This window comes from Chlamydotis macqueenii, chromosome 2, assembly GCF_036417535.1.
Source record: "Chlamydotis macqueenii isolate bChlMac1 chromosome 2, bChlMac1.mat, whole genome shotgun sequence".
Lineage (NCBI taxonomy): Eukaryota > Metazoa > Chordata > Aves > Otidiformes > Otididae > Chlamydotis > Chlamydotis macqueenii.
The window spans coordinates 14,295,104-14,319,265 of NC_141557.1; the positions used below are offsets into that span (position 1 = coordinate 14,295,104).

Genomic DNA, 24,162 nt, shown 5'->3' on the forward strand with positions numbered 1-24,162 from the left:
ATTTCCACTGCACATGTGGTTACTCCAACAATCTGAAAATGGTGAAATGGCATTATTAAAATGAGTTAACCTATTGAACTTAGATTTTAATAATATACATTTTTTTTTTTAATATCTAGGATGAAGATCGGACAGAGGAGGACAACAGCAGAGTTGAGCCTGTTGGACATGCAGACTCTGGTTTGGAGAATACTACCAATTTTTCCCTGGAGTAAGTTACTGGCAGAACACATTGTTTTAACGATGAGTCTGGAGACTGAACATAGACTAGCAAAAAACACAGAATAATATGAGTGATACTGCTCTTAAGAAAGTGGAGCAGTCTTTTTTAGGTCATGTGTCATTTTGGTTTTAAACAATTTGCTTCATGGACCTTTTTAAAGCAGATTTTAAACACTTTAAAGAGCACGTGTTAAAGATGAGCATTAGAAACCTGACATTTATAAGTGCTGATGCTACAGTAGATTTTCTGCCTCAAAGAAGATGCTTACTTGATGGAACTCTGAAAACTTGACAGAAGGAGTAGGGTCAGTGCTAGTGCAAATAGATCAACAGGCAGGCATTTCAAACGGGAAAAATCTTAATTCCTATCACCAGTTCACAGTCTGCTGGGAAGATATGAGTGGGAGTCACATAAATTGTGTGGTCAAAAACCTGATACTTTGTGAATGGATCAAAACTGATGTTGTTTAGGACTGGAAAGCTCTCCTAGTTAAAAAAAAAAAAATCAAACAGTAAAGGATATTTTGTTTCATCATGAGATGCAGGAAGCCTGGCCTTTTGCATTTCATTGCAAAAAGTTGATCCATATCTCACTATTGAATTAATGAGAAACTATCCTTTCTACATTTAAACCTTTTAAATTGACTAAACTTAAATTTTAAATAAAAACAAATCTTCTGCTCCTATTATTTCTGAATTAAATCATTAATTAGGTGCAGAGGGTTTGAATGTTAGGTAAAGATTATAGTGATATCTATTAGACAATACATGCTGAGTTTTATTCTGTCTAATTTAGATAATCTCTTGCATTGTAAATTCAAAATGCTTTTTGGTAAATAGAGTTTGCAGAGTTTCTGTCAAATTTAATGCTTTCTAGTATTGCTTTTAGGTAACTTATTGACTTTTCATCATATGCTGCTTCATTCTTTTCTGGTTTGATATCATACTTCTCTGTATGTTTGCTTTAAGTACTTGGCCCAAACTTCTGAGAAAATCGGGGAGCAAAATTGAAACAAAGGCTTTCATAGGAAGCAATAATTTCCTTTTATTTTCCATTTACAACATTTAACATTTGAAATTGGGGTGAACTTTTTTGAAGAAAAAATATTTAAAAAATGAGTGCCTGGACCTTAAGCATGCATTTTGGAAAAATGGAAGGTTACTGACTGAAGCAGTAGAACAAATTGAACTGTGTAGGCTGGATATTAAAATGGACTCTTTTTTATTTAAAGCTGTGCTTCCGCTTGTGACAGTGCCAAATGAATCACACTGATCTTCACTTATTCTCTTCCTCAGCCCTCAATTTTCTTTTACACTAATAGGAAAGTCAGAAAAAAGTTGATCATAGGGAGTCATAGGCATGCAAATAGCAAAAGATGCCTTTAAGAGTACCTTCTGGAGGTGAAAGGCATTGCTTGATTCCAATGAACTGCTTCACACGCTAGTTAATGAAAACTCAGCCTTAATGTACAGTGAGAATGAAACGATGGTTCAAATACAGAAACTGGGACAGGGAACATTGCCAAATGCTGTAATGCTGTCAGTCTTAAAACATTGGTCCAGGTCTGAGGAATAACACATTTTTGGCTGATGTCTCTCAGCTGTCCTGTTGTTGCAATGCTTTCTTGAGCTGAACAGTGTCAACAGGGATACAGACCTTCCATTCATGTTGTTTAAAAAATGAAGTAAAAAATCAGCCACAAATTGAGGTATACAATGAATGTAAAGGCTACCTTAGAAATCTATTTTTAAAATTAATGTGGAAGAAATATAAAAACAACTGTAACACATGGTTTTTGTTGACTTCCTAACAGTTTGTGGTCTGGTTATTCTCAGGCTCCAGATTAAGCGCTGCATGCTTTTGTGATGGGCTCCCATATGATCAAGAGCTTATTGAAGGAAGTAGAAAATCTTTTACTGCTATCATAGGGCATTGGTCTTGCTTTTTGCTCCATTTCTAGATTAAATTTGATTTGTACACTCATGAGAAACAAGCTTCTCAAAGGTCTGTGTATATATATATATGTAATGCCAGGAAATATGGAAAAAAGTATGTAATACTAGAGGCATAAGCCACAAATTTAGATTGTGGCTTTCATTCAGATCTCTCACTTCCAAATTTACTGAGAGGTTTGGCCTTTAGTATATTATTTTCTCTTTTGGGTATTTATAACTGTTTATGGATTATGGGCTGTATTCTGCATTTCCAGATGTGGGCTTGTTTCAAATGCATCAGTAGATTTGGTCCAAACCTATTTCTACAATTTTTGCATGTCTCTTTCTGAACCTGTATGTTCCTCTTTCACCTTTTCTCTCTCTCTCTAGCAAAAAGTATAATTGCAAACTAGATGCGTAGTTGCTTCTGGAGGATGTCTGATTGGATTTGAATGTTTTAGTTAAATCTTACTTTGGAAACTTTGCCTGGTAACGCAATATAGATACAGCAATCTTCCAATAAAAGAAATGGAATTGCAATAAAACAAATTAATGTGCTTTAAAACCTGAAGAATTTAACCAATTAAATTTAATAATTCTAATTTGATTAAGGGGTAGTTATGTGAAAGCTAATGTTAAGACTTAGAGTGGGCTCTCTCAAAGATAAAATAATAAAGCATGTTAGTGCTACGATCAGCTTTTAGGCTTCTCAGGAAAAAAAAATTATGTGGTATTTAAATATTTCTACTCAATGGTCCAAATAGCTAACTTTACATTTTTTTTTTTTAATAAGAAATAAAACAATATGCATGCAATGATGGTGGTACCTATTTTTATGTAGCAAACTAAGTATACAAAAAAATTATTTGATTTTTTTGTTTGTTTTATTAATTCAACTGTTTTTAATGATTGATCTCCTTTCATGCCATCAGATTAATCTTCAGGTATGTAGCATTCAAAATGCTTTCATCACCATGCCTTGATATCTGGAATGGTGTTGTTTTTCTGTGTATGTTTGTGTGGGGTTTTTTGGTTCCTTCACAGTACATGTTCATATTCCCTCATTCGTCATTGTCTCACAGTGATATGGTAAAGCTCGTAGAAGTCTCCAATGACGGCGGGCCTTTGGGAATCCATGTAGTGCCTTTCAGTGCCCGAGGCGGAAGGTAACGTATCGTGTAGGATTTTAACTGAATTGTAACTTGCTGTGTTTTATTTCAGTTGTGTTAGTTTTTGTATTGCGTGCCTTTGCCTTCTGTAGAATATTGTATATTTTTCAAAAGGCAGTCTCACTGATTAAGAAAGGAAGAAATCAAGTTTACTTTACTTTTTGGACTCCATACTTAGAATTTATAATGGAAAGGCTCTGCTTAAGAGGACTTAGAACTGTGGGGTTTTAATAGAGGTTCTGTAGTAATCTCATGGGAAATTAAAGTATACAGACATTTCCTTTTGAACTCTTAAAAATTATAATCTGCTGCTTTAATTCAGGTGGATATTTATGCAACATTCAACATTTCCTTGCTGACTGTTTAGAGCCACAAGCTCCCAAATAACAGCAGGAATCTAAACCAGCAAGCCTGTGCTTGATAAGAGTGGGAAAGAAAACAATCATCGCGCTTTTGGTATTTAGTGTTGTCCCATCTGTTGGGGTTAAAATGAAGTAGCAAAACCAGTTGAAACATTCTGGTTTTGAGGAAGGTGAACACTTTTCATTATATGACAGGCTGGAACTCCTGAAGTTGGATTGTTAACAAAAAAAAAAAAGTGTAAAGAAGGTCCTTTACATTAAAAAATATAATGTAGGTGATTATTTTAGTAAATAGAGTGCATCATCTCTAATGCTTACATTGCTAAAGTAGAGTTTTAGCATTTACAGTCATCAACATCACCTCAGAAAAACAGCTTAACTTTTGTAGTAATTAGTGGTGAATTTGAAGCTTTTAAGTATGTTGAAAAATTATACTTCTTTGGGAATATATGCAGATTTTATTTTGGTGGCGCATATTCTAAGTGTACACTGTATTTTCCCTCTTTAAGGAAAAGGGGGACAAATACATATTTTGAACAGTAATTCTTGACTGCACGTAAGGGGTGTTACATTCTCACATCTATTGACCCAGCAGGATTTTCAGTTTAGTAATTAAGAGCAACACTAACTTGCTCTCTCTCTATTTTTTTTAATATATATATATATTTATATTTCTCAAATATTAATATTATCTTTTCAGAAATGATAAATGTATTTTTCCTTCTATACCAAATACTTTCACAGGATTTTAAACACAGTATAAGAGCTTTATTTGTAGTTGTTACTTTAAACCTAATGCTTTCATAGCCACACTGACGTGTATTATGAGAAGATGTAATTTTTTAAAATTTAAGGCTACTTTTTCTGAGGACTACAAGTATTAAGAACAAACTTCCGTAAAGTGGTAAATTCTTCTCTTCATAAACTGAAGTTTAGTAAGTTCACTGTGGGGATGGAATGGGCATGAGTGAATGTTACTTCGAACATAAGCTCAGAAGTAAATCCCATAAAGTTGGAAATGGTTGAAATGTTCACACAGCTATCTGGGATTTAGACATCATGAAGGCCAAGAAAAAGACCGGTTTAAGAATGTTGGCTGCCTACTAAGTACTTGTTTAATAGAATTGATCTTAAAAATGTATATTTTGACATTTTGAGTGTGAATTTTAACTCAAGTAAAATTCACTTCCAGCATGGTAATGTGGTTGTCAAATCTGAGGCGAAGCTTAAACTGTTCGTATATAATGAGAGCTAGCTATATCAAGCGCTATGAAGGACTTTTAACTCCTTTTTTGTCCTGAGTTTGGGATTATACGATGAAGTTTTATTACAGGAAAGCAAATTTTAAATATAGATGTTTAGAATCAGGACATAGTTGAAAATCAATCCCTTCTGTTACATGGAAAATAATTTTTATATAATTTATATTAACATTTATCTACTTTTTCTCCATAATACTAGAACTCCTCTCATTGAAAAATGGATGGTATGTGCAATTACTGTCTGAGTTTTTTCGAACCCCTCCCAAAATAATCTGCTGGAGAAGGGAGATACTTGGGTCCATGTCTTGAATGTGCAGAGGAGGGGAATCGGAGAGGAACTCGGTGCTCTATACCCTACCAGCATGCCACAAACTCTGTGATAAACCATACAGCTAAAACCTGGCAGCTAAAAATATTTATTCTGGGTTTTATGTTATATAGCCTAAATGTCTTAAAAATATTAAGGAAGTCTCAGAAGAATGGGAAAAATAAGAGACTGAATTTTATTGCTTTTTGTCAGTTTAAATGATGAATTAAACAGATTTAAAAAAAAAATGAAAAACCTCAAATGAAGGTAGGCTTTGATATATACACAATTCCCATAGTAGAAAATTGTTTATACATTTTTCTGTTCTGTAGTTCTTTTTTTTTTTTTTTTTTTTTTGCTTTTAGTGGAAGTGCCTGTTATTTTCTAGAGTTTATAAATCACTTCATATTTCACTGTAAATGTTTTAGTCTTTTACTCAAGATAGAAATAAAACTAAAATAATATCTAAAGGCCATTGTCTATACTGAGAGTCCTTAATACCACCTTCAAGGTGCTCCTCTAACAATCGTGTTCTTTTTGATCACCTAGAAGGTGTGTTATCTGCATTTCCATTTATTTCTCTCCTGTGTTCCCAACCTTTAATGTCTCAAGGCTAGCCATGATTTTCAAAAACATACGCATTGGGAAAAGAATCCCTGTGATGTGAATGTACCATTCCCTCGCTCTCCTAGCTGAATTCAAGACTTTCTTTGTCAGATCTGAGCCTTTAAAAAATATATATAAACTTAATTTGAAGTATTATTCAAGCTAAAAAGCTGAGGATTTGTTACCAAAGATTGGAAATGGGTTCTGGACTTGGGCATGAGAGCTGATGAAGTTACTTTAATGCCTCCGCAGTAGCGCCATGACGTCAATGTTGTGCGAAGGAGTTAATGGCCAATGTAGCATTGATCATGCACGGTAATTTGAACTTGAACAAATCAGCTGATTTGCCAACTCTGACCTCTAAATCTCAGGAAGTTTGTACTGTGTTTATGTTGCTGTAGAACTTCTCAGAGATCTTTCATTGCGTGAAACTGCTACACATGGGCCTTTCAATCAATCCTTATTTTTGCCCCTTGTCTAGTTTTTGCCTTTTCGTGTTAGTGACTTTACATAAACATCTAAATTGGTTATTTTCTGTTCTGTCTGATTTGATTATATTACAGTTAGCTTGCAGGTAATAGGTAAATAACTTCAGTGTGTACGTACAGTGGGCAGTGATGGCCAAATCATATTCTAGATGCTCAATGTAATATTTTTATTACTCTCGTATTTACACTGTCAGTTTTTATTAAGACAAATTATCATCATTTTCATACAGCTGGATGGCATGTGGGGAGTTCAGAATTTCAAAGAACTACCCAGACTAACTCAGGCAATTTAGATGTCAATAAAACATTCGCTGCTTATTTTTGGTTTTATCATTGGTTGTAATTTACACTGAGAACTGAAATGTTAACACATGTAGCTGAGTTTATTTTAATTGTATAATTAGAGTAATGAACCTTGTGGAAATACAGTGGTGCAAATGCTAATATAATCTAAGCTATTTACATTGCCAATTAGGTATTTAAAACAAATACAAAGATTGTGCTTTGATACTCGTTCCCTTCTGTCCCCATGTCAGCTAATATTAGTCTAAAACAGTGCAGGTACCAAATTTCTGTTTATAGTTATTATTTCAGTAGGGTTGCAGACTAGCAGAGTGTTTTGCAAAAATTCATACAATATTTAATCTCATTCTTGATGAAGTTATAGTTTAAAATATTTGTAATGCAAGAATTTATGTTAGAAAATGTGTTGACTTAGTTTAACTGGACAAGATTAAGTAAATTAAAATGTACCCATGTATTTGTATGCTACATGGTTGTGTTTAAACAAATACATATACTGACTTTGTATTTTATACTAGATTAGTTTACAGGCTTTCAAAATTTATGTTTTCCTAATGTAGGAAACATAATATTGAAACTATAGTAGAGCTACATCTCCACTTATCAGGGTTAACAGTGGTGGCACACGGCATGGAAGAAAAATCCAATTAGTTTTGAGGTTATTGCATATTTGCAGTATCAGGTCTACTCTGTTTATCTCTAGTTACTGCAACAACAAACATGAATTCCCATAGTGCCTTTTTTAGGGTCATATTCTTGCATCTAACCATAATGTGCAGAAGAAATACCGTAGGAATTGATAGGCTTTTGTTACTACAATTTCCAGGAAGAAACCTTTTCTGCCAGTTCTAGGAGAGTTTACTTGCAATGCAGAACTACATTCAGGAAATTGTTTCTGGAACTGTGTCTAAAGGGATCTTTTTGTCCCATGTGTTTATATTAAAAAATTAAATAAATTAAAAGGCACTGTGAGGTTCCTGGTTCAAATTTGACTCAGGCTGTTCATCGAGCCTTGAAGCTGTTTTCAGTGACTTAGCTCTATATGCCTTGATTAACCTAGCTCTAACATGTGTTGAGAAGAAAAATCCTCATGTGCACCATATGTTGTGTCTGAGATGAGCAATCTTGCATTAGTAGAACTTGTAGCCTTTGTTTAATGAGATTATTTGCAATTTTGACTGGTAATTTATTTATGTGTCACATTATTTTACCGTTGGTTAGGATTAGTAATATTTTCACTAGATTTGAGAGCTTAGGTGTGAAGTAAATGTAAGAAATTACAAACATGCATAAAAGTGCATCTTGCATGAATATTTTAATATAACTTCAGAATGCAAAATAGTAGAAAGCAATGTTTCAAGAAAAACGCTATACAAAAAACATTGCTAGACCAATTGCTTAGAATCATAGAATGGTTAGGGTTGGAAGGGACCTTCAAAGGTCATCTAGTCCAACCCCCCTGCAAGGAGCAGGGACATCTCCAGCCAGATCAGGTTGCTCAGAGCCTCATCCAACCTGGCCTTGAATGTTTCCGGGGATGGGGCATCCACCACCTCTCTGGGCAACCTGTTCCAGTGTTCTACAACCCTTGTAAAAATTTTTTTTCCTAATATCTAATCTAAATCTACCTCCCCCTATTTTAAAACCATTACCCCTTGTCCTATCACACCAGGCCCTACTGAACAGCCTCTCCCCATCCTTCTTGTAGGCCCCCTTGAGGTACTGGAAGACGCTATCAGGTCTCCCCGGAGCCTCCTCTTCTGCAGGCTGAACAGCCCCAACTCTCTCAGCCTGTCCTCATAAGAGAGGTGCTCCAGCCCTCTGATCATCTTCGTGGCCCTCCTCTGGACCCTCTCCAACTGGTCCATGTCCTTCTTATGTTGGGGGCTCCAAAACTGGACACAGTACTCCAGGTGGGGTCTCACCAGGGCAGAGTAGAGGGGGAGAATCTATCTTCAGTTTTAAAAATCTGAGACTGTTCAAAGTTTACTTTAGTAGAGAGAAGGAAAAAAGGATTGAATTGGTATTTTGAAAATTTGTTTTGTTTTACTTTCTGTGCCAACATATCTTCATAATTATCAGCAAATTTGAGTACAATGAAAGGAGCACAGTTTGGTTCTTAAGTTAGCGTGTGACTGTTGTGGACTTTTAGAATTTTTATCATGCAAACTATTAGAAGATTGTGGGATAGGCAAACAGAAAACCACATAAAATATCTAGATAATACAAGATGTTTCATTACCTTGATGATTGGGGAGGGGGGGATGGGAAAGATGGAAAAATTTGTTTTGCTTGGGGAAATTTGGGAAAATATGTTTTGCTTTTTTTTTTTTTAATTTTCCTTTTTAATGGGAGGTACTGGGTTGCTTGAAGGAATCTACAAAAGATAGTCTTTGGGTTTGGAAAGTTCCATCAACTTGGGACAGAGAGGGATGGGACTGGATGCAGACTAGTATTGGTTGTGTTTTTCAAGTTTTTGTTGGTTTTTCTTTGGTTTTTTTTTTTTTTTGAAGTGCATGTGTTCTAGAGAAATGATACTTTAGCTTTCTGGAGTTTTGTGGTCCATGTACTCACCAGTGTTACTGCAAAGAGTCAGATTGCTAATTGCAGCAGCTGAGCAGAAGTCAAGCCCGATCACAGTTATCGTCAATGACTGCACCCAAGTGATTCCCTCGGGAACCAAATGAGGGTGGAGAAGGTTTGCCCCTGATAGGAGCCCCGAACAGGTCAAAGGTGGAAGTACATTAGATGTTTGCAACATACTCTGTATCAGTTGGAATCAGAACAGTATCACTTCAATGTTAATGTCTGACTCAGACTTCATTTGATGATTTGTGTTGTCAAAATGCTTTATGTTGTTTTTCTCCTCGCAGTCTGTTTACATGTATAGATCCTTTAGATCCTTTCAACATCGTATCTTAATGTCTCTAGGTGGTTCCAAAATGGAAATACTACAAGGATTGTTTCTCTTTCTCTTTCATCTGCCTTGTAGGAGAAAACATATGACTGTTCTGTAAAATAAATGTCTTATTTGCATATGTTGATGATAAATTGGTAAATGAAGAATTTAAAGTGGAAGAAGTAATTTAAAGTTATTTTTGCTTTTCTGACCCATTTGATGAAGTGCTCAAGTGCATTTATAACTTTTGAGCGCATGAGGAGTCCTTTTAAGCATCATTGACTGCTTGTTTACTTTGAGGTATGTGTGAACTGAAGTGCTATGATCACGGTTTTGTGCCTAAAGACAAATGTGATCTTGCAATTTCTGCCACGCAACCGAGTATTTTCCACACCGTGCCTTGAAATGACTTCTGAAAAAGTAATGCTGTTGACTTGGATGATGTGAATGACCCACTGATACGTCTGTGGGATCTCAAAGTAAAGTTGATCTTCTTTAAAAAAAATCAAATACAGTGTCAATGCAAGAACAATCCTGAAGACTGAATCCTTCTTCAAACCTAGAGTTCAGGTATAGAAACATCATTAACTTTTCACACTGTCCTACCAGTACCTCAGAAATCCATTCTTCAGGGTCCATTTCATAATTTCAGGTTGAATATTTGTTAACAACATTCTTAGAGAGAAAAGGTAAAGATGACGCTGTGCGTAAGCACTAGACAGAGGTGATCAGTGCATTGCACAGAGGCTATCAAATGGAAATTGTCTTCAGTCATTACTGAACCAACTAATTTAAGATAATACGCTGAATTTAAAACAGCATTTAAATTTTTCATTTCCTCTTTGCTGTTTAGTAAATAAATTTAAGTTTAAAAATAAAAGCGTTTAGGTCATGTGAAGTTCCTGAATCCTCTATCTATCCCTTCATTAGAGGCTGCTTATTATATGAGATGAGCCCACATTCAAGTTCCATAGGAGCAGTAGTGATGGCTGTGGTGTTCTCTGCTAATTCAGAAATTCAAATTTTAAGTTGAACCTGTTCAACTTCAGTTAACTAGCAGAAAAGATGGCAGCTGTCAGATGTACGGTGCTTCTTGGGGCTCTTACTGCTCAGAAATCCTGGCCTTTTGCAAGAATGGACGTGCTATCATCATACTGCCTGGTCGTTCTTACTTTTAAATGACGTGCTTGATTCGCCTAGGGTCTTTGTTTCATGGATTAGGGGTAATAGTTCAGGTAATGCTTATAAATTATTTGAAACTATGGTATCCCACTTCAAGGTAAAGATGATTTAAAATTTAGTTTCCATAGTGATTATGATAAAATATTAAATCAGTAGGATTTTCTGTGCTGCAAATTGTTGGAACAGTAATCATTTGTAATCTGAATGTTCCAGAACCCTGGGGCTGCTGGTGAAGCGATTGGAGAAAGGTGGAAAAGCTGAACAAGAAAACCTTTTTCGTGAGAATGATTGTATTGTCAGGATTAATGATGGAGACCTTCGGAATAGGAGATTTGAACAGTAAGTATACTTACTGCACGTTGCATTGCATTATTTAATCTTTAACGCTGCACCTTGCAGTAATTTGAGAAAATAAAATATTTAAGAAAAAAATGTCTAAGCTTGCCTTTCTAATTAAAGAATAGATACACTAAGGGATATTAGTGTTTTTCAATTAGCCAAACTACAAAAAAATCAAGATAATTATTGTCGTTAGAATATATGCACTTCTCATTTGATTGTTTTTGCACATTATGGATTTTTTTCTTCTTGCATTGGTAAACTATTTATCTTGAAATTCCCATGTAATTTTGGCTCTTACACTTGCAATACATCATGTTCATTATATGTGGACAGCATGGAAACTTTATTTTTACTACTTTAAAAATATTTGTGGTTCTATATGTGTGAGAACTAAAGGTCCTATATGCAGAAACTTCCTGGAGAAGTTTGGGAGATCATAAATATTTGCTCAGTGGAAGCCCAGACTTGGTAGAATCATGAAATGGTGAATCAGAAAGACTTCTAAAAGTGAAATCAGGTTGTTCACACATAGATAACTGAAACAGAAAGCAGAAAAGAGGTATGCAGAAAATGAGTGATTTCAAAGATGCTAATATTTTTTCTGAAAATCCTAACATGTTGAGGACAAAAGAATATCATTTAAGCTGATTGTCCTATATTTAACATGCATTTGGAATGTGTTTTTTATTTCTTTGATATTACCTGGATTGAAACATGACCCTGTAACATATGGTAGAAAGCAGCTTATCTCAGCTTCTTCTGAGATTCTGAATCACAATTTAAGTCTGGGAAGAGACTTGTTGACTTGCTGTACTTGGGACCACAGCCTGGAGACCAATATCTCTCTGTGCAGGATTATTACTAACTTAGAAAAAGTGTAAACTAGACTTTTTGCAAGACCATGTGTACTCTCAGCAAATTATGGAACTACGTCGACTTTACAGAAAGTGTAATTTTCATTCTAATAATTCTGTTGTCACTATGAGTCTTGTATCTGAAAAAGCAATTACCAAGGTTCAAAACAAAAGAACACTGCAGTCTTGTTGTAGAACTGTCTGTAATTCAAGACTGTGGTTAAAATTTTTGCTTTTCCAAATCTGGTATTTGGTACATTAATTGTTAAGCATATTTAACCATTGTGTTACCCTAAGGCAATAAACCTTAGCAAAAAGCAGACCAAGTAGCCTAGTGAACAGATGAAAGTTTTATAGTTTATGCTTGAGTGCAATGTGTCTGTCAGCTTGTGTTGCTTAATTAACATTGGTAATTACGCTTATAATGTCTTGTAGTCTGCCAGTCCTAATTTGCTAATTTTCTGTTCATTTTGAAACCTAGAGCACAGCATATGTTTCGCCAAGCCATGCGTACGCCGTTCATTTGGTTCCATGTGGTCCCTGCGGCAAATAAAGAGCAGTATGAACAGTTGTCCCAAAGTGAGAAGAACACGTACTACTCCAGCCGGTTCAGCCCTGATTCCCAGTATACTGATGGCAAAAGTATTAACAATTCTGGACTTCACACGTTACAAAGAATGTCTCGAGCGGGTAACCAGTCCGATCAGACAGACTCCTACTCGCAGCTACCTCATAGTGTGAATTCATCAGGGAAACCACCCTCGGGCCTGGTACCATCACCTCAGAAAATTCTCACCTCCACTGCGAACAGTGGGTATAACACCAAAAAGATAGGGAAGAGGCTCAGTATACAGCTGAGAAAAGGTAAGGCCCTAGCGCGCTTCTCAAAGAACATGAGATATGTGTGCAGATGTATGTGTGTCCACTGCCATTGTATTGGACAGGACAGCTTGCAGTACCATGGGACACGTGATGAGTTGATTTTTGAAGCCGAAGGGCTGAGTTGTCGCTGACAGCACGCCCAGGAGCCCAGCCGCGCATTTGGTGTGTGCAGCGTGTTTGCAAAAGGCTGTTTTGGGGAGTGCTTTAACATTGTTTTCTATCTCTCGAATAATAGAGAGTGCAGTAAGTGCTACAGATTCTGTTGGCCAAGAGCCAGGGAGTGGTGAATTATTTAACATAAATAAATAAGGTAAAATCGCCAGTATTCTGTACTTTACGGTTATCAAGACTTTTCAAATTGAGTAACTGGTTTTACAGTTAGATTTTAAGAGTGTGTTGGATTCAGTTGGTAAATCGGACTTTCTAATTTCCAGCTAAAGCTTGTCTTTATTCCACTGGGATGTGAAAGTCTTTGCTTAAGTGGCTGAGATGTAATGTGATATTTCCTATCTTGGCCCTTATGCTAATATAATTTGAATGAGGGTGAGAGACGTATTTGAGGGCAGAGGAGAACAGAGCTGCGTGCTTATCTCAGCATCTGTGTTATATGTGCACATGTAGATGCATTGGTACATCTGTGCAATTTTTATGATGTGTTAAATGTCCTAAGTGAGGAAAATTGGTATTTTTGTGTAGATACGATCTAGATGCTTTTAAGATAGTTTGAAGTATAATAAAATAACATTTTGATGCAAGTATTTCTTAGCTCTTGGGAAATGATTTTTTTAAAGGATTATATATGCTGTAAGCTTTATGGTCTTAAAATGAGCCTGTTTAAAGTTAGATATCATTTGATCTCTAGCAGCAAGGATAAGGTTTACATTAAACAGCAAAAAGTTTACCCATGTGACAGTACTCTCTGTGAACTCCAAGTACATTTGCCTTAGGATATTGTGCGTGCTTAGTGTTAATAATTTTTATTAATTAATCTTTTTATCGAAAGGTATTGAAGACAAGGCATTGAATAGTAGAGATTTTACCATTTCACAGGTACTAAGCTACTTGTCACGTTATAATTTAGCTTTCTTTTCTATGAACTTCACATGAACCACCAGATTGCTTCTTTCTGGTTGCTGAATTTTAAGCTCTGCGAACTTGGATGACATAAGGTTGAGTTGACAGTTTGCTTCTGTCGTTGATGCTCCTTCAAGAAATTCTTTAGGCCATCAGCTCAGATCAGCCTGCTTGGAAAAACTTATTGTTATGGGCTGAGTAAGGAATCACTGTGCTGACAAATATATTTTCAGTCACTACAGTGATTTTTACCTACTTTTTTGTGTCCGTGGAAACCAGTAGAAATATCACTCGGACATTACATAGAAGAATTCCTAGCCAGGAGTGGAAATATACATTTCATATAATTTAAAAGCACCAACAAATGAATATAGAATATGAGAACACAGTATTTTTGTGCAAAAAAAAAAGTGGCATTATAGCTGCTCATAAGATATGAGAATATAATTTTGATGTGTTACGGATTCTTTGTGACTGTGATGTGAGGTTACATTTTGGTCATCTCGCGCTGAATACTGTTTCATAAATAGTCTCCCCAGTTCCGTAATGTAATGTAGCCTTGCTGGCACCAGTATATTAGATGGTTTTGGAGTGAAGGAGATACATGCTACCTGTTGGTGGAAAGTGATCTATAAGATACTTTAACATCTAGTTCGCACCAGAGAAGTTTGATGGCTCTTATCCTAGTAAAAGCTTTGAAATCCATATCTAGAATATATTTCAGAAGTTTAGAGGGGATATTTGTTCCTAACAGTTTGCTTGTGTGAGAATACCACTTATCGAGAAATGGCATCTACCTCAGATTATACATAGACAGACAGAAACTATTTATTGTACTGTATGTTGTGCACAGTGATATTTTTTTAAAAAACTGTATGTAAGGAAGGATAAATTTCATTATTGCTGTCTTTCATTTGTTAATAGCCACTGTAGAAAGAGGCATGTCCTCCCAGTTTGGCTTTCATTGATCGCTCTGAGAACATACATGGAGCAACAAATGAAGCAAGATGCTTAAGGATGCCCCCAAGTAGTTTATTATAAATATGAGTGCTATAGGGATGTCGATTGTCTTTGATTATTTCTGATAAAGGACGTTGTAATAACGCAGACTTTATAGATATTTAACAAATGTGCTTTCCTTGTAGCTAACAGACAGCAGTTGTTTCACCAGTTACCATTGTTATATTAAAAACTCCTTGTGGGGTGCATTTGTGGGGGGCATTAAGGCATACAAGCATGTAAGGCTTCATCTTGAAATTCGCTTTTGATTTAACCTGTGCGTTATGGTTAATGATGTAGTGTAGGAGAATTGTCTCTTTTCCAATACAGACAGACCTTCTTTATTACAGCCGTGTTTCTATATATTGCATGAGTTTTATTATATAAAATGACATGGTATGATAACCAGACAGTACGTGCTTCTGTAATTATGATTTCTTAATATTTATTGCTGTTCTGGCATTTTAAAATAACCTGAACTTTCATAGGATTTAGCTGTTTAATAAAGTCAGAAGAGAAGGTCAGTCATATGTTTTAGTCAATGCCGAATGTTTGTTGGCTTTTCTAAATGAAAATGGATATCTGTTTATCTTTCCTTAAAGGTCAGGGCCTGAACTTCTAGCATATAGATGTAGGGGTTATTGCTGATATTCTAATGCCATTAAGGCTCTATAACAGCCTGGCTTAATAGCTCACACAAATTAAGATTGCAAGATATGACAGGGAGCCCCTGTTTATATCTATTTTGGTGTAAGCTGATACACAGTAAGTATAAATAAATAGAAATAGTTCTTTACAGCTAATATATAGGGGAAGGGAAGACAACTGCTAAAACACCCAGAGTGTAAGGACAAATTTTGACATCATATACACCAAGATAGTTCCAGAGTGGTTTTTCTTTGACTGCAAGGGTTTGAGCCAATGCAATTGAAAGAAATTTAGTCCAGCACTTATAAACAATAAATAACCAATTATACAACAATTCTAAGGCATGGTTTTTGAGCACTGAGTAGCTCACAGTATTTAGCCTGATTTTAGTCTTCAAAAGACTGCTTTTCAATTGGACATTGTATTACTCAGATTTCATATATACTAGTTTTGACACTGCTATACCTGGATAAGTCTGAAGTTCTCAGTCTTTAAATTAGCTTCATTTTATTTGATTGCCCTTAAGTATAATGCTCATTGCATCAGATCATTTCTAGCTAGAACTACATATTTGTCTAGCTAAATTATATATTTAATTCTTGAGGTAAACTGTAAAAACTGAGCTCTTGGTTTTTCAGTTGGTCCTAGTTCCACCAAATATTTTGCTATTTTTTACGTGAAGTATTAAGTGCAGCAGGACTTCAGTCCACATCTCCCCTCTTCCAAAGAGTGATTTATGGGAGGCCATGGAAACTGTGATCATCTCTTCCTTTTTGGCCCAAAGAATATTTCTGTCTTGCAAAATAGCATAGCTTCAAGAGAAAGAAATGAGTGACACAACTGCAGGATACCTTCCAGCAGGAAAGCTGTAGGAATCGCCAGGTCTATCACAGAGTGTAGCAGCCATGTTCTAGGAGACAGTGAGTCCTGAGAGGAAAGAGGCACCTTTGTGTAGTGCAACAGAGAAAAGTGGTTAAATGGTAGATGTGAGGAGCATTATGAGACTCATTGCTCTTCAGTTTCATGTTGCTTTCCTGTTTGGCTTGCTGGCCCTTCTGTGGTTAGTAATGCTCCGTCTTACAGAGATGAGCTTAAACACTGCAAGCCCCACCAAGTGACTGGGCATTCAGTGTTCTGGTGCAGTGACACTCAGCCCTGCCACACTAAAGTTCCTTTCTGCAAGAACTCATTGGAGACACAAATAAGATGCCATGGGTAGTTTGAGAGTATGCTAATTTAAAATGGCATCATATTTGCTATGGAGTAAACCACATATAGGGACAATTACTTGTTTTACTTGGGTCTATATAACGGAGCGTACAAGACAGGACTCTGAACTTGTCTGTAAGATATCCCGCATCATCTATCTGAAGTGTACAGATTTACATGCATTTTTCATCACACTCTCCTGTTTTCCCACACAGTTTCTTGAGACAGACTTTGAACTGACATTTTACATTCTTATTTAAAATTTCTTTTGAAGTGATATGTTCTCTTAGACTGATTTTAGAATTCCTGTTCAGAGCAGTAGAGGTGTTTGTCACTTCTGAAATGATTCCTAAATGACTTAAGTGACCTTGAGAAATGAGATTCAAAAGTGAAGCAAATAATTTTGGGCATTAGGAGCTAATGAAGAAATGTAAACTGCATCAAGTTTCATCTTTCAGTTTCTTAAAAACACTTCTGATTACTATTTATTAGCAGGCTGTAGCAAAAAGGGAAGAATGTTTCTATTAGGTTGATCAAAGATCTTCTTGAGAGGTCTGAGCTTTGCTTGGAAGAAAAAAAAAAAAAACAAAAAATGTTCCGAATCATTCAACTACATAAAAATGAGCATGCAATTAATTTGTCTTGATTGTGCATGTGGCTGCAGAAATTTTATAGACAGCTGAGCAGGCAGCCTTCTAAGCAGTCATTTGCACTTACAGTTACCCTGACCACACATACACAAATTCTCAAGATATGGGCCTTAAACTAGGAGCAGTAAAATAACTTTTTTTTTTTTTTTTTTTTTTTCTTCAGTTTAGTGACACCTCTGGAGAGAACGTATTTGCTGTTCAGCTCTTGCACAAGGTCCAGTCCTTAATAAAAACTGTTTTCTAGCATAAAACAGTAGGATAATTATTTCAGCAATCATGCATCCATATATGGATCACAAGAAAGAGTCAACTATGAAAAAGCAGGAATTGAAATGCTTGGAAGGAAAATGTCTGCTCTGATTATTGTCAGAGAGCATTTGACCCTTCTACTTAGTTTTAATGTAATGGTCTCTTTCTCCTTATTCCGGATCACTTTATGATCTGATATTTTCTTTAAGCAGAGATCCTTTATTTTGTAGTTTTTGTGACTTTGTGACACAAACTGTTTATACGTGTGACCAACCTCCCTTATTGTTTTAGGAAAGGAAGAGTGTGTTCTTTGTCTTTCATGAAGAATCTGCACTTTTCCTTAACAATCCTTTACTCCATCTGAGGACTATTCACCCACATGGATTTTCCATATTTATATTGTTCTGAAATATTCCATGCTTCTCTTACATAAGTACTAACAAATGTGGTGCCCAATTGTCTGGTTATCAAACATTTTCCATTGCTTTAGAAGTGAGATTTTTTTTTTTTTTTTTTAATTTAGGGGTATCTGTACTGAAGTACCTCAGAAGACATCTCCTTTTTTTTTTTTTTAAATTAGCAGAGAAAGAAGAATATGATTTACTTCTAGCTCTGCTTGCAGTCCTGAAAGGGAAGATAGCTGTAAGAGAAGTATAAGTTGACAGTATAGCTCTTTCAGATGTTCCTTGCTGGAACTCTCAGAGGGAGTGGGAAAGTGCTGGGAGCAGTGCAGAGGTGATGCTTGCTTTTTGTCTCATGTTCAGGAAGCGTTTCTGCCCAGCAGCACATTTTGCTTCTGAGAATTTAGGCCTGCAGTTGGTGCTGGATGAGGAGCGTACAATTCTTAATGCAGAAAAGCCTTAGAAAGACAGAAGCCTGACACTCTTTCCGCAATCAAGAAGATAATCTTAGTGTTAGTGAGAAATTAAACTCTTCTTCACTAGAAGGTAACAGAAACTCTAGCCATCTCTAGTAAGATTTAATAATTTTTTAACATTCTGTCAGTTTATGATCAGGCTGATTCCAAATAAGATGATTATGTTAATTTTGAATGTATATTTAATTAAATTACATGAAAGTCCCCCACCTTAATGCTACTAGAACTTTTTTTCCTCTGAAGCAGGAACTGAAGCATCGAATCTGACCCTCTTCTGTTTGTACAGCATAGTTCTTTTACTGTTGTAACTGCTCTTTTTGTTCACCTAAAACTGCGATGTCTTCAGTTCAGAGCTAGCTGAGGTCTTGAGGGTAATGCGACCTTAGAAGGCGTGTTCAGCATCACATTCAAGAGAAAAGGGGAGCTCTAACTTGTCGAGAGAGCTGCTGATTTATCAAAGAAGCCTAAGAATTTGAATTACACAAATTAATAGGTAATTTTTAAATGTTATTATCACTCAGTGTAATTTGATCATTGTCAGAGATGACAGCTATAGAGGGAGGAAGATATTTTCTACCCTCTTGCTTTTTAAAATCTGTAAGAGATTAAGTTGAATGTAGTTCAAATAACCTAGACCTTGCAAAGTATAAAGCTCCTAGGTTTGAGTAGGGTGACTCTTGGTTTTCAAAAAGATGGAAATTCCTTTTATTTTTTATTTGTGTTCTGGTCCTACCTGTATTTGTGTCAAGTTTCTCCCATATCAGTATAAATCAGAGATATCAGAGGACCCTACAGTATATTTGCACAGTTCCCTCATTACTATAATGGAGTTTTACACCCTAAGAACTGAAAACATTTTAGCAGCAGGAAGATAATAAGATCTTGTATGCATTTCTATCAACAGGACAACTGAAATGCATGGAGTAGAGATAACTAAATCAGTTATGTGCATAAAAAGAAAAAAAAAATTAAAATCAATCCAATCACAGAAGTCATATTTATTTTTGGCCTCGGTTGAATGTATCCATTTGTTTCCTAGTCTTTTGAACTTCTGATTTATATAGACATAGGAGTTTATGAAGCTGTCTTGTACAGCTATAGGGCAGATATAGTTCACAAACAGTAAAATGAAGCAGAGAAAAGGTGAAAGGAAAATGACACCCAAAAGCTGCCTCATGCAACGCTGTACACAGCAGCATAGCAGAACGTAGCCCAGCTGAGGGCTATAAGGCTCCTTCTTTCCACAGAAATAAGGAATTAGAATTTTCTTCTGCTAATTTCTGGGTTTGTGGTGTTATGTTGTCTTTGGTAAAGACTTTCTGGAGATTTGACAGCAGAAAATGCCACAGTCCAGATTTATATCCTGTGTGCATTTGTAATGTGAACATTTCAACTTCTGTTTTTTTTTCCATGGGGATTTAGAGTGGAGTGTGTGAACCAGACATCTGTAATGATGCCGTAATCAGGCCATGGGGATTAAGCTTATTAATAATGAAATACTGTCCTAAGTGTGCAGTCGTGTTCTGATATTACTTTAGAAATTTTGGCAGACAAAACCTATACTCAGAGAGCAATATTCAACACAGATCTAAAAATAAGAAAAAGATAAATTCCATAAAAAGACGACATGTGACTTAAAAAGACCTTCTTCACATGTTGCAAGGAGTTAAAGTGCTCCATGAACATTTGAAGCATCATTAAAATTGTGAGGTCTCCAAAGTAAAATATGAATGTTGTGAGATATAATATTTTTTTCATCTCTGTGTAATAGCACTGATAAATTTTATATCAGCCTGAAAGTGGATGAAGACTTTCAAATTCAAATGTCAGTTTTGCAGCTCTCTTGAATGCTGCAGAGGGAAGGGAGGTTGTCTCATGACAGTTAGCCTAGAGGAGTTGATCCAGATTTCCTGAACAATGTGAGCTGCATGCACTTGCTGTGTATACATGAGGACTTAAATATGTTCAAGATGAAGATTTTAAGAGGTTATGTCACCTCCAGCCCTGTCACCTGCGTCAATTTACTTCTTAACATGATTACCATCTTGATAATAAAATATGTTTTACTAAATTTTAAAGGAAATGTAGTTGTGCAGATTTTGAAAATCTTTATGTAGACTACTGTTTACTAAATTGGACTCCTGCTTCCTTCTCACATGGAAGTATTAACCTGTTCTGTAAAAAAGTATACTTAGCAAATTAACACAAGGAACAGTAAGACAGAAACTAATTCAGGCTTTAACCTTGTGGTGGGTTGACCTTGGCTGGACACCAGGTGCCCACCAAAGCTGCTCTACTACTCCCCTCCTCAGCTGGACAGAGGAGAGAAAATGTAATGGAGGGCTCATGGGTGAAGATAAGGACAGGGAGATCACTCAGCAATTACTGTCGTGGGTAAAACAGACCCGACTCAGAGAAATTAATTTAAATTTATTACCAATCAAATCAGAGTAAGGTAATGAGAAAAACAAATCTTAAAATACCTTGCGCCCACCCCTCCCTTCTTCCTGGGCTCATCTATACTTCATAATTCTCTACCTCCTTCCCATCAGCAGCACAGGGGGATGGGGAATGGAGATTGAAGTCAGTTCATCACATGCTATCTCTGCTGCTCCTTCCTTCTTACACTCTTCTCCTGCCTCAGCATGGGGTCCTTTGCACAGGAGAGTCCTCCATGAACTTCTCCAATGGGAGTCCTTCTCACGGGCTGCAGTTCTTCACAAACTGCTCGAGTGTGGGTCCCTTCCATGAGCTGCAGTCCTTCAGGAGCAGACTGTTCCAGCCTGCGTCCTCCATGGGGTCACAAGTCCTGCCAGCAAAACTGCTCCAGTGTGGGCTCCTCTCTCCACAGGGCCACAGGTCCTGCCAGGAGCCTGCTCCAGTGTGGGCTTCCCAAGGGGTCCCAGCCTCCTTTGTGTATCCACCTGCTCCATCATGGGGTTCTCCATGGGCTGCAGGTGGATCTCTGTTCCACCATTAACTGCTGTGGGCTGCAGGGGACAGCCTGCCTCACTGTGGGAAGCATCACGGGCTTCAGGGGAATCTCTGCTCCGGTGCCTGGAGCACCAGCTCCTCCTGCTCCTTCTTCACTGACCTTGGTGTCTGTGTGGTGGTTTCTTTCACATATTCTCACTTCTCTCTCTGTCTGCTGTTGTACAGCAGTTTTCTCTCCTTAAATATGTTATCAGAGATGTGCTACCACCATCACTGATGGACTTGGCCTTAGCCAACGGTGGGTCCATCTTGGAGATGGATGGCATTGGCTGTATCAGGACTGGGGGAAGCTTCTAGCAGCCTCTTACAGAAGCCACCCCTGTAGCCCTTCTGCTACCAAAACCTTGCCACGCAAGCCCAATTTAAACCTCAAATGGTTCTATAGTTGTGTGTCTTTCACATAGGTTGTGTCAGCTTCCCAGGACTTGTAGCTGAGGACTGTTGCATAATAGTTTGCCTTCTATCTGTCCCCACGATTTCATGCAAACGGATATGTTGCGCGGCTTCTAGGGACCATACCTGATACTGCTGAGCCCTAACTGCAGGTTGCCTTAGTAGGTCAGATTAAATGTAGGTGGGAGCTGCACGTACCTAGCTAGTGAACTGAACTGTGGATGTATCTTGACAATCTCTGAGATGTTTCAAATTGAAGCTGTAGATGCTGACACTCTGTCAGGGATGCTCTCCCCTGAATGGCTGGCTGGTTTCACGCTAGATTAAGTGTCTTCAGTAGACTTGATGCAATGTTGGATGGGGGAGGTGGCTTTCAATGTAGAATTTCAAAGTTTGCTAATAACACTGGACAGATTGCATCAAAGAGGGGATCACAAATGAGCTTTCTGCATAGTAGGAAGGGCTTCTGTTTGTGCTTTTGGCTTGCGAGTCCCAGAGCTGGTGGAGATCCTAAGGTACACTTAAGTAACCAGTTGTGGGCATAATTTCTCTGAAATACGAGCAAGTCTCATTTGCTATATTGACTGGACCTCCCCTCTGGGTTTCTGCAGGTCATCTTAGATGTCTCTGTTTCGCTTCAGTCAGTCTTAGCCAAGTATAGTCAGTCACCTGGATGGACGGCAGCACCTTAGAAGTGGCAGCCTGGCTCTGCTCCCTGCCTGCATGGCAGAAGGTGGGGTGGAACCAGCAAGAACTGGGGTGAAGCCCCGGGGTAGAGGAGTTGTTGACAGAAAACAGCCTGAGGCCCCTCGGAGCAGAAGAAATGAGATCACTGAGCTCCAGTTCTGTCTGTCACCCACCGATGTCCTGAGCTAACAAAACCCCGTGGCCAGCAGTGTCATGGGGCTGACTGACATTGCTGAGAGAGTTGCAAAAGGGAAAGGAAGGATCATTGATGAGACCCAGATTGACAAGGGGGAAGACAGTGATAGAATATCAGCTTTGTTCTGATTCCTTGTCACTCAGCTCATCTGAAATAGAAAGTTGGAAATACGGCAGTGATTTGGAAATCGTCAGAACAGCAAGTTGCAAGGAGGGCCTGCTGAGCCACCTGTGCCAGGACTCACTGCTTCAGCTCTAATGTTCCTACACGTGCCTTTCTGATTTTTTTTTTTTTGCCATGCAGTAATTCTTACGTCTTAGATACGTATTTTCATGGATTGTATCAGTGAGGCATACATACGTTCTGCTGGATTAAAATAATACGTAATATAAAATGTGCATTTTAACAAGTAATATTCTTCATTCTTTATGCAGGTACAGAAGGCTTGGGATTTAGCATTACTTCAAGAGATGTCCCAATTGGTGGCTCTGCTCCAATTTATGTGAAAAACATCCTTCCGAGAGGTGCAGCTATTCAAGATGGGAGACTAAAAGCTGGAGACCGATTAATTGAGGTGATGAAGTGTTACATGTTGGTTGTCTGTTTTTTTGGCATGAGCCCATGCACTAGTTCACTTCCAAAGGCTCTTAGTAGTTTATGTTATAGGAGAATGTTTCCCTCTTCTTTTTTTTCCTTGGCTTTGTTTCTTTGGGTTACAGATAAGGAGCTGTGCATTTTCAGTACATAACTGTGTTAAGAGCTGGACCAAGACATGCTATGAAAACATCAGTTTACATGTCCTTATGTCAGTAAGGAGATTAGCAGTGTGATTATTAGTGTCACAGTCTTGCAGTGCTGTTTAGGAATAAGTTGGAGCAAAGTGTAAGTGGCATTAAATCAGCATGGTGTGACAGACCAGAAATTATTGAAGATGTTGCCGAGTATGGAAGACAATACCCTGGAAAGGTTTAGAGCCTGAACTGAAAGGGACAAAGTAAGAGGAGGGTACTGCTACAGAGAATCAAGGCCAGTTCCCTCCTGAAGGGAAGATGTCCTCAAGGGAATTAAATTTCTGTTAAGATAGGCACGCAGCAGAGATCTTCCTGCAAATCTAGCTCGAGTGATAGAAGATGTTACCACCCACAGCTCTTCATTACCGTCCCTAAGCCAAATGAGGCTGGACGTACAGCTGAGACTGTAACTGCCTCTCAGTGCCCTAACTTCTCTTTACTGCAAAATTGGCAAAGTCAGCTTGAATTCTTGCTGGAGGATAGCCCTCTAATTACTGTAATTCAAGGTAACCCAGATGACTTGAGTAGAAGGGGACTGAGAAGCATTTAAGACAACAGCTATGGCATCTCAACCGTGTGAGC

At 37.4% G+C, this 24,162-nt stretch overlaps 1 protein-coding gene across 12 annotated transcripts in view; it reads left to right on the plus strand.

Annotated features, from left to right (window-relative positions):
- The window catches only part of PARD3 (par-3 family cell polarity regulator), a 450,332-nt gene that overhangs the window by 223,455 nt on the left and 202,715 nt on the right, over positions 1-24,162 (plus strand). For all 12 annotated transcript variants that reach the window (XM_086741984.1, XM_086741989.1, XM_086741987.1 and 9 more), the window contains 5 exons: positions 120-211; positions 3,240-3,323; positions 10,949-11,074; positions 12,413-12,795; positions 23,224-23,363. In XM_086741984.1, coding sequence (XP_086598110.1) covers positions 120-211; positions 3,240-3,323; positions 10,949-11,074; positions 12,413-12,795; positions 23,224-23,363 — 825 coding nt within the window. The remainder of the gene's footprint in view (positions 1-119; positions 212-3,239; positions 3,324-10,948; positions 11,075-12,412; positions 12,796-23,223; positions 23,364-24,162) is intronic.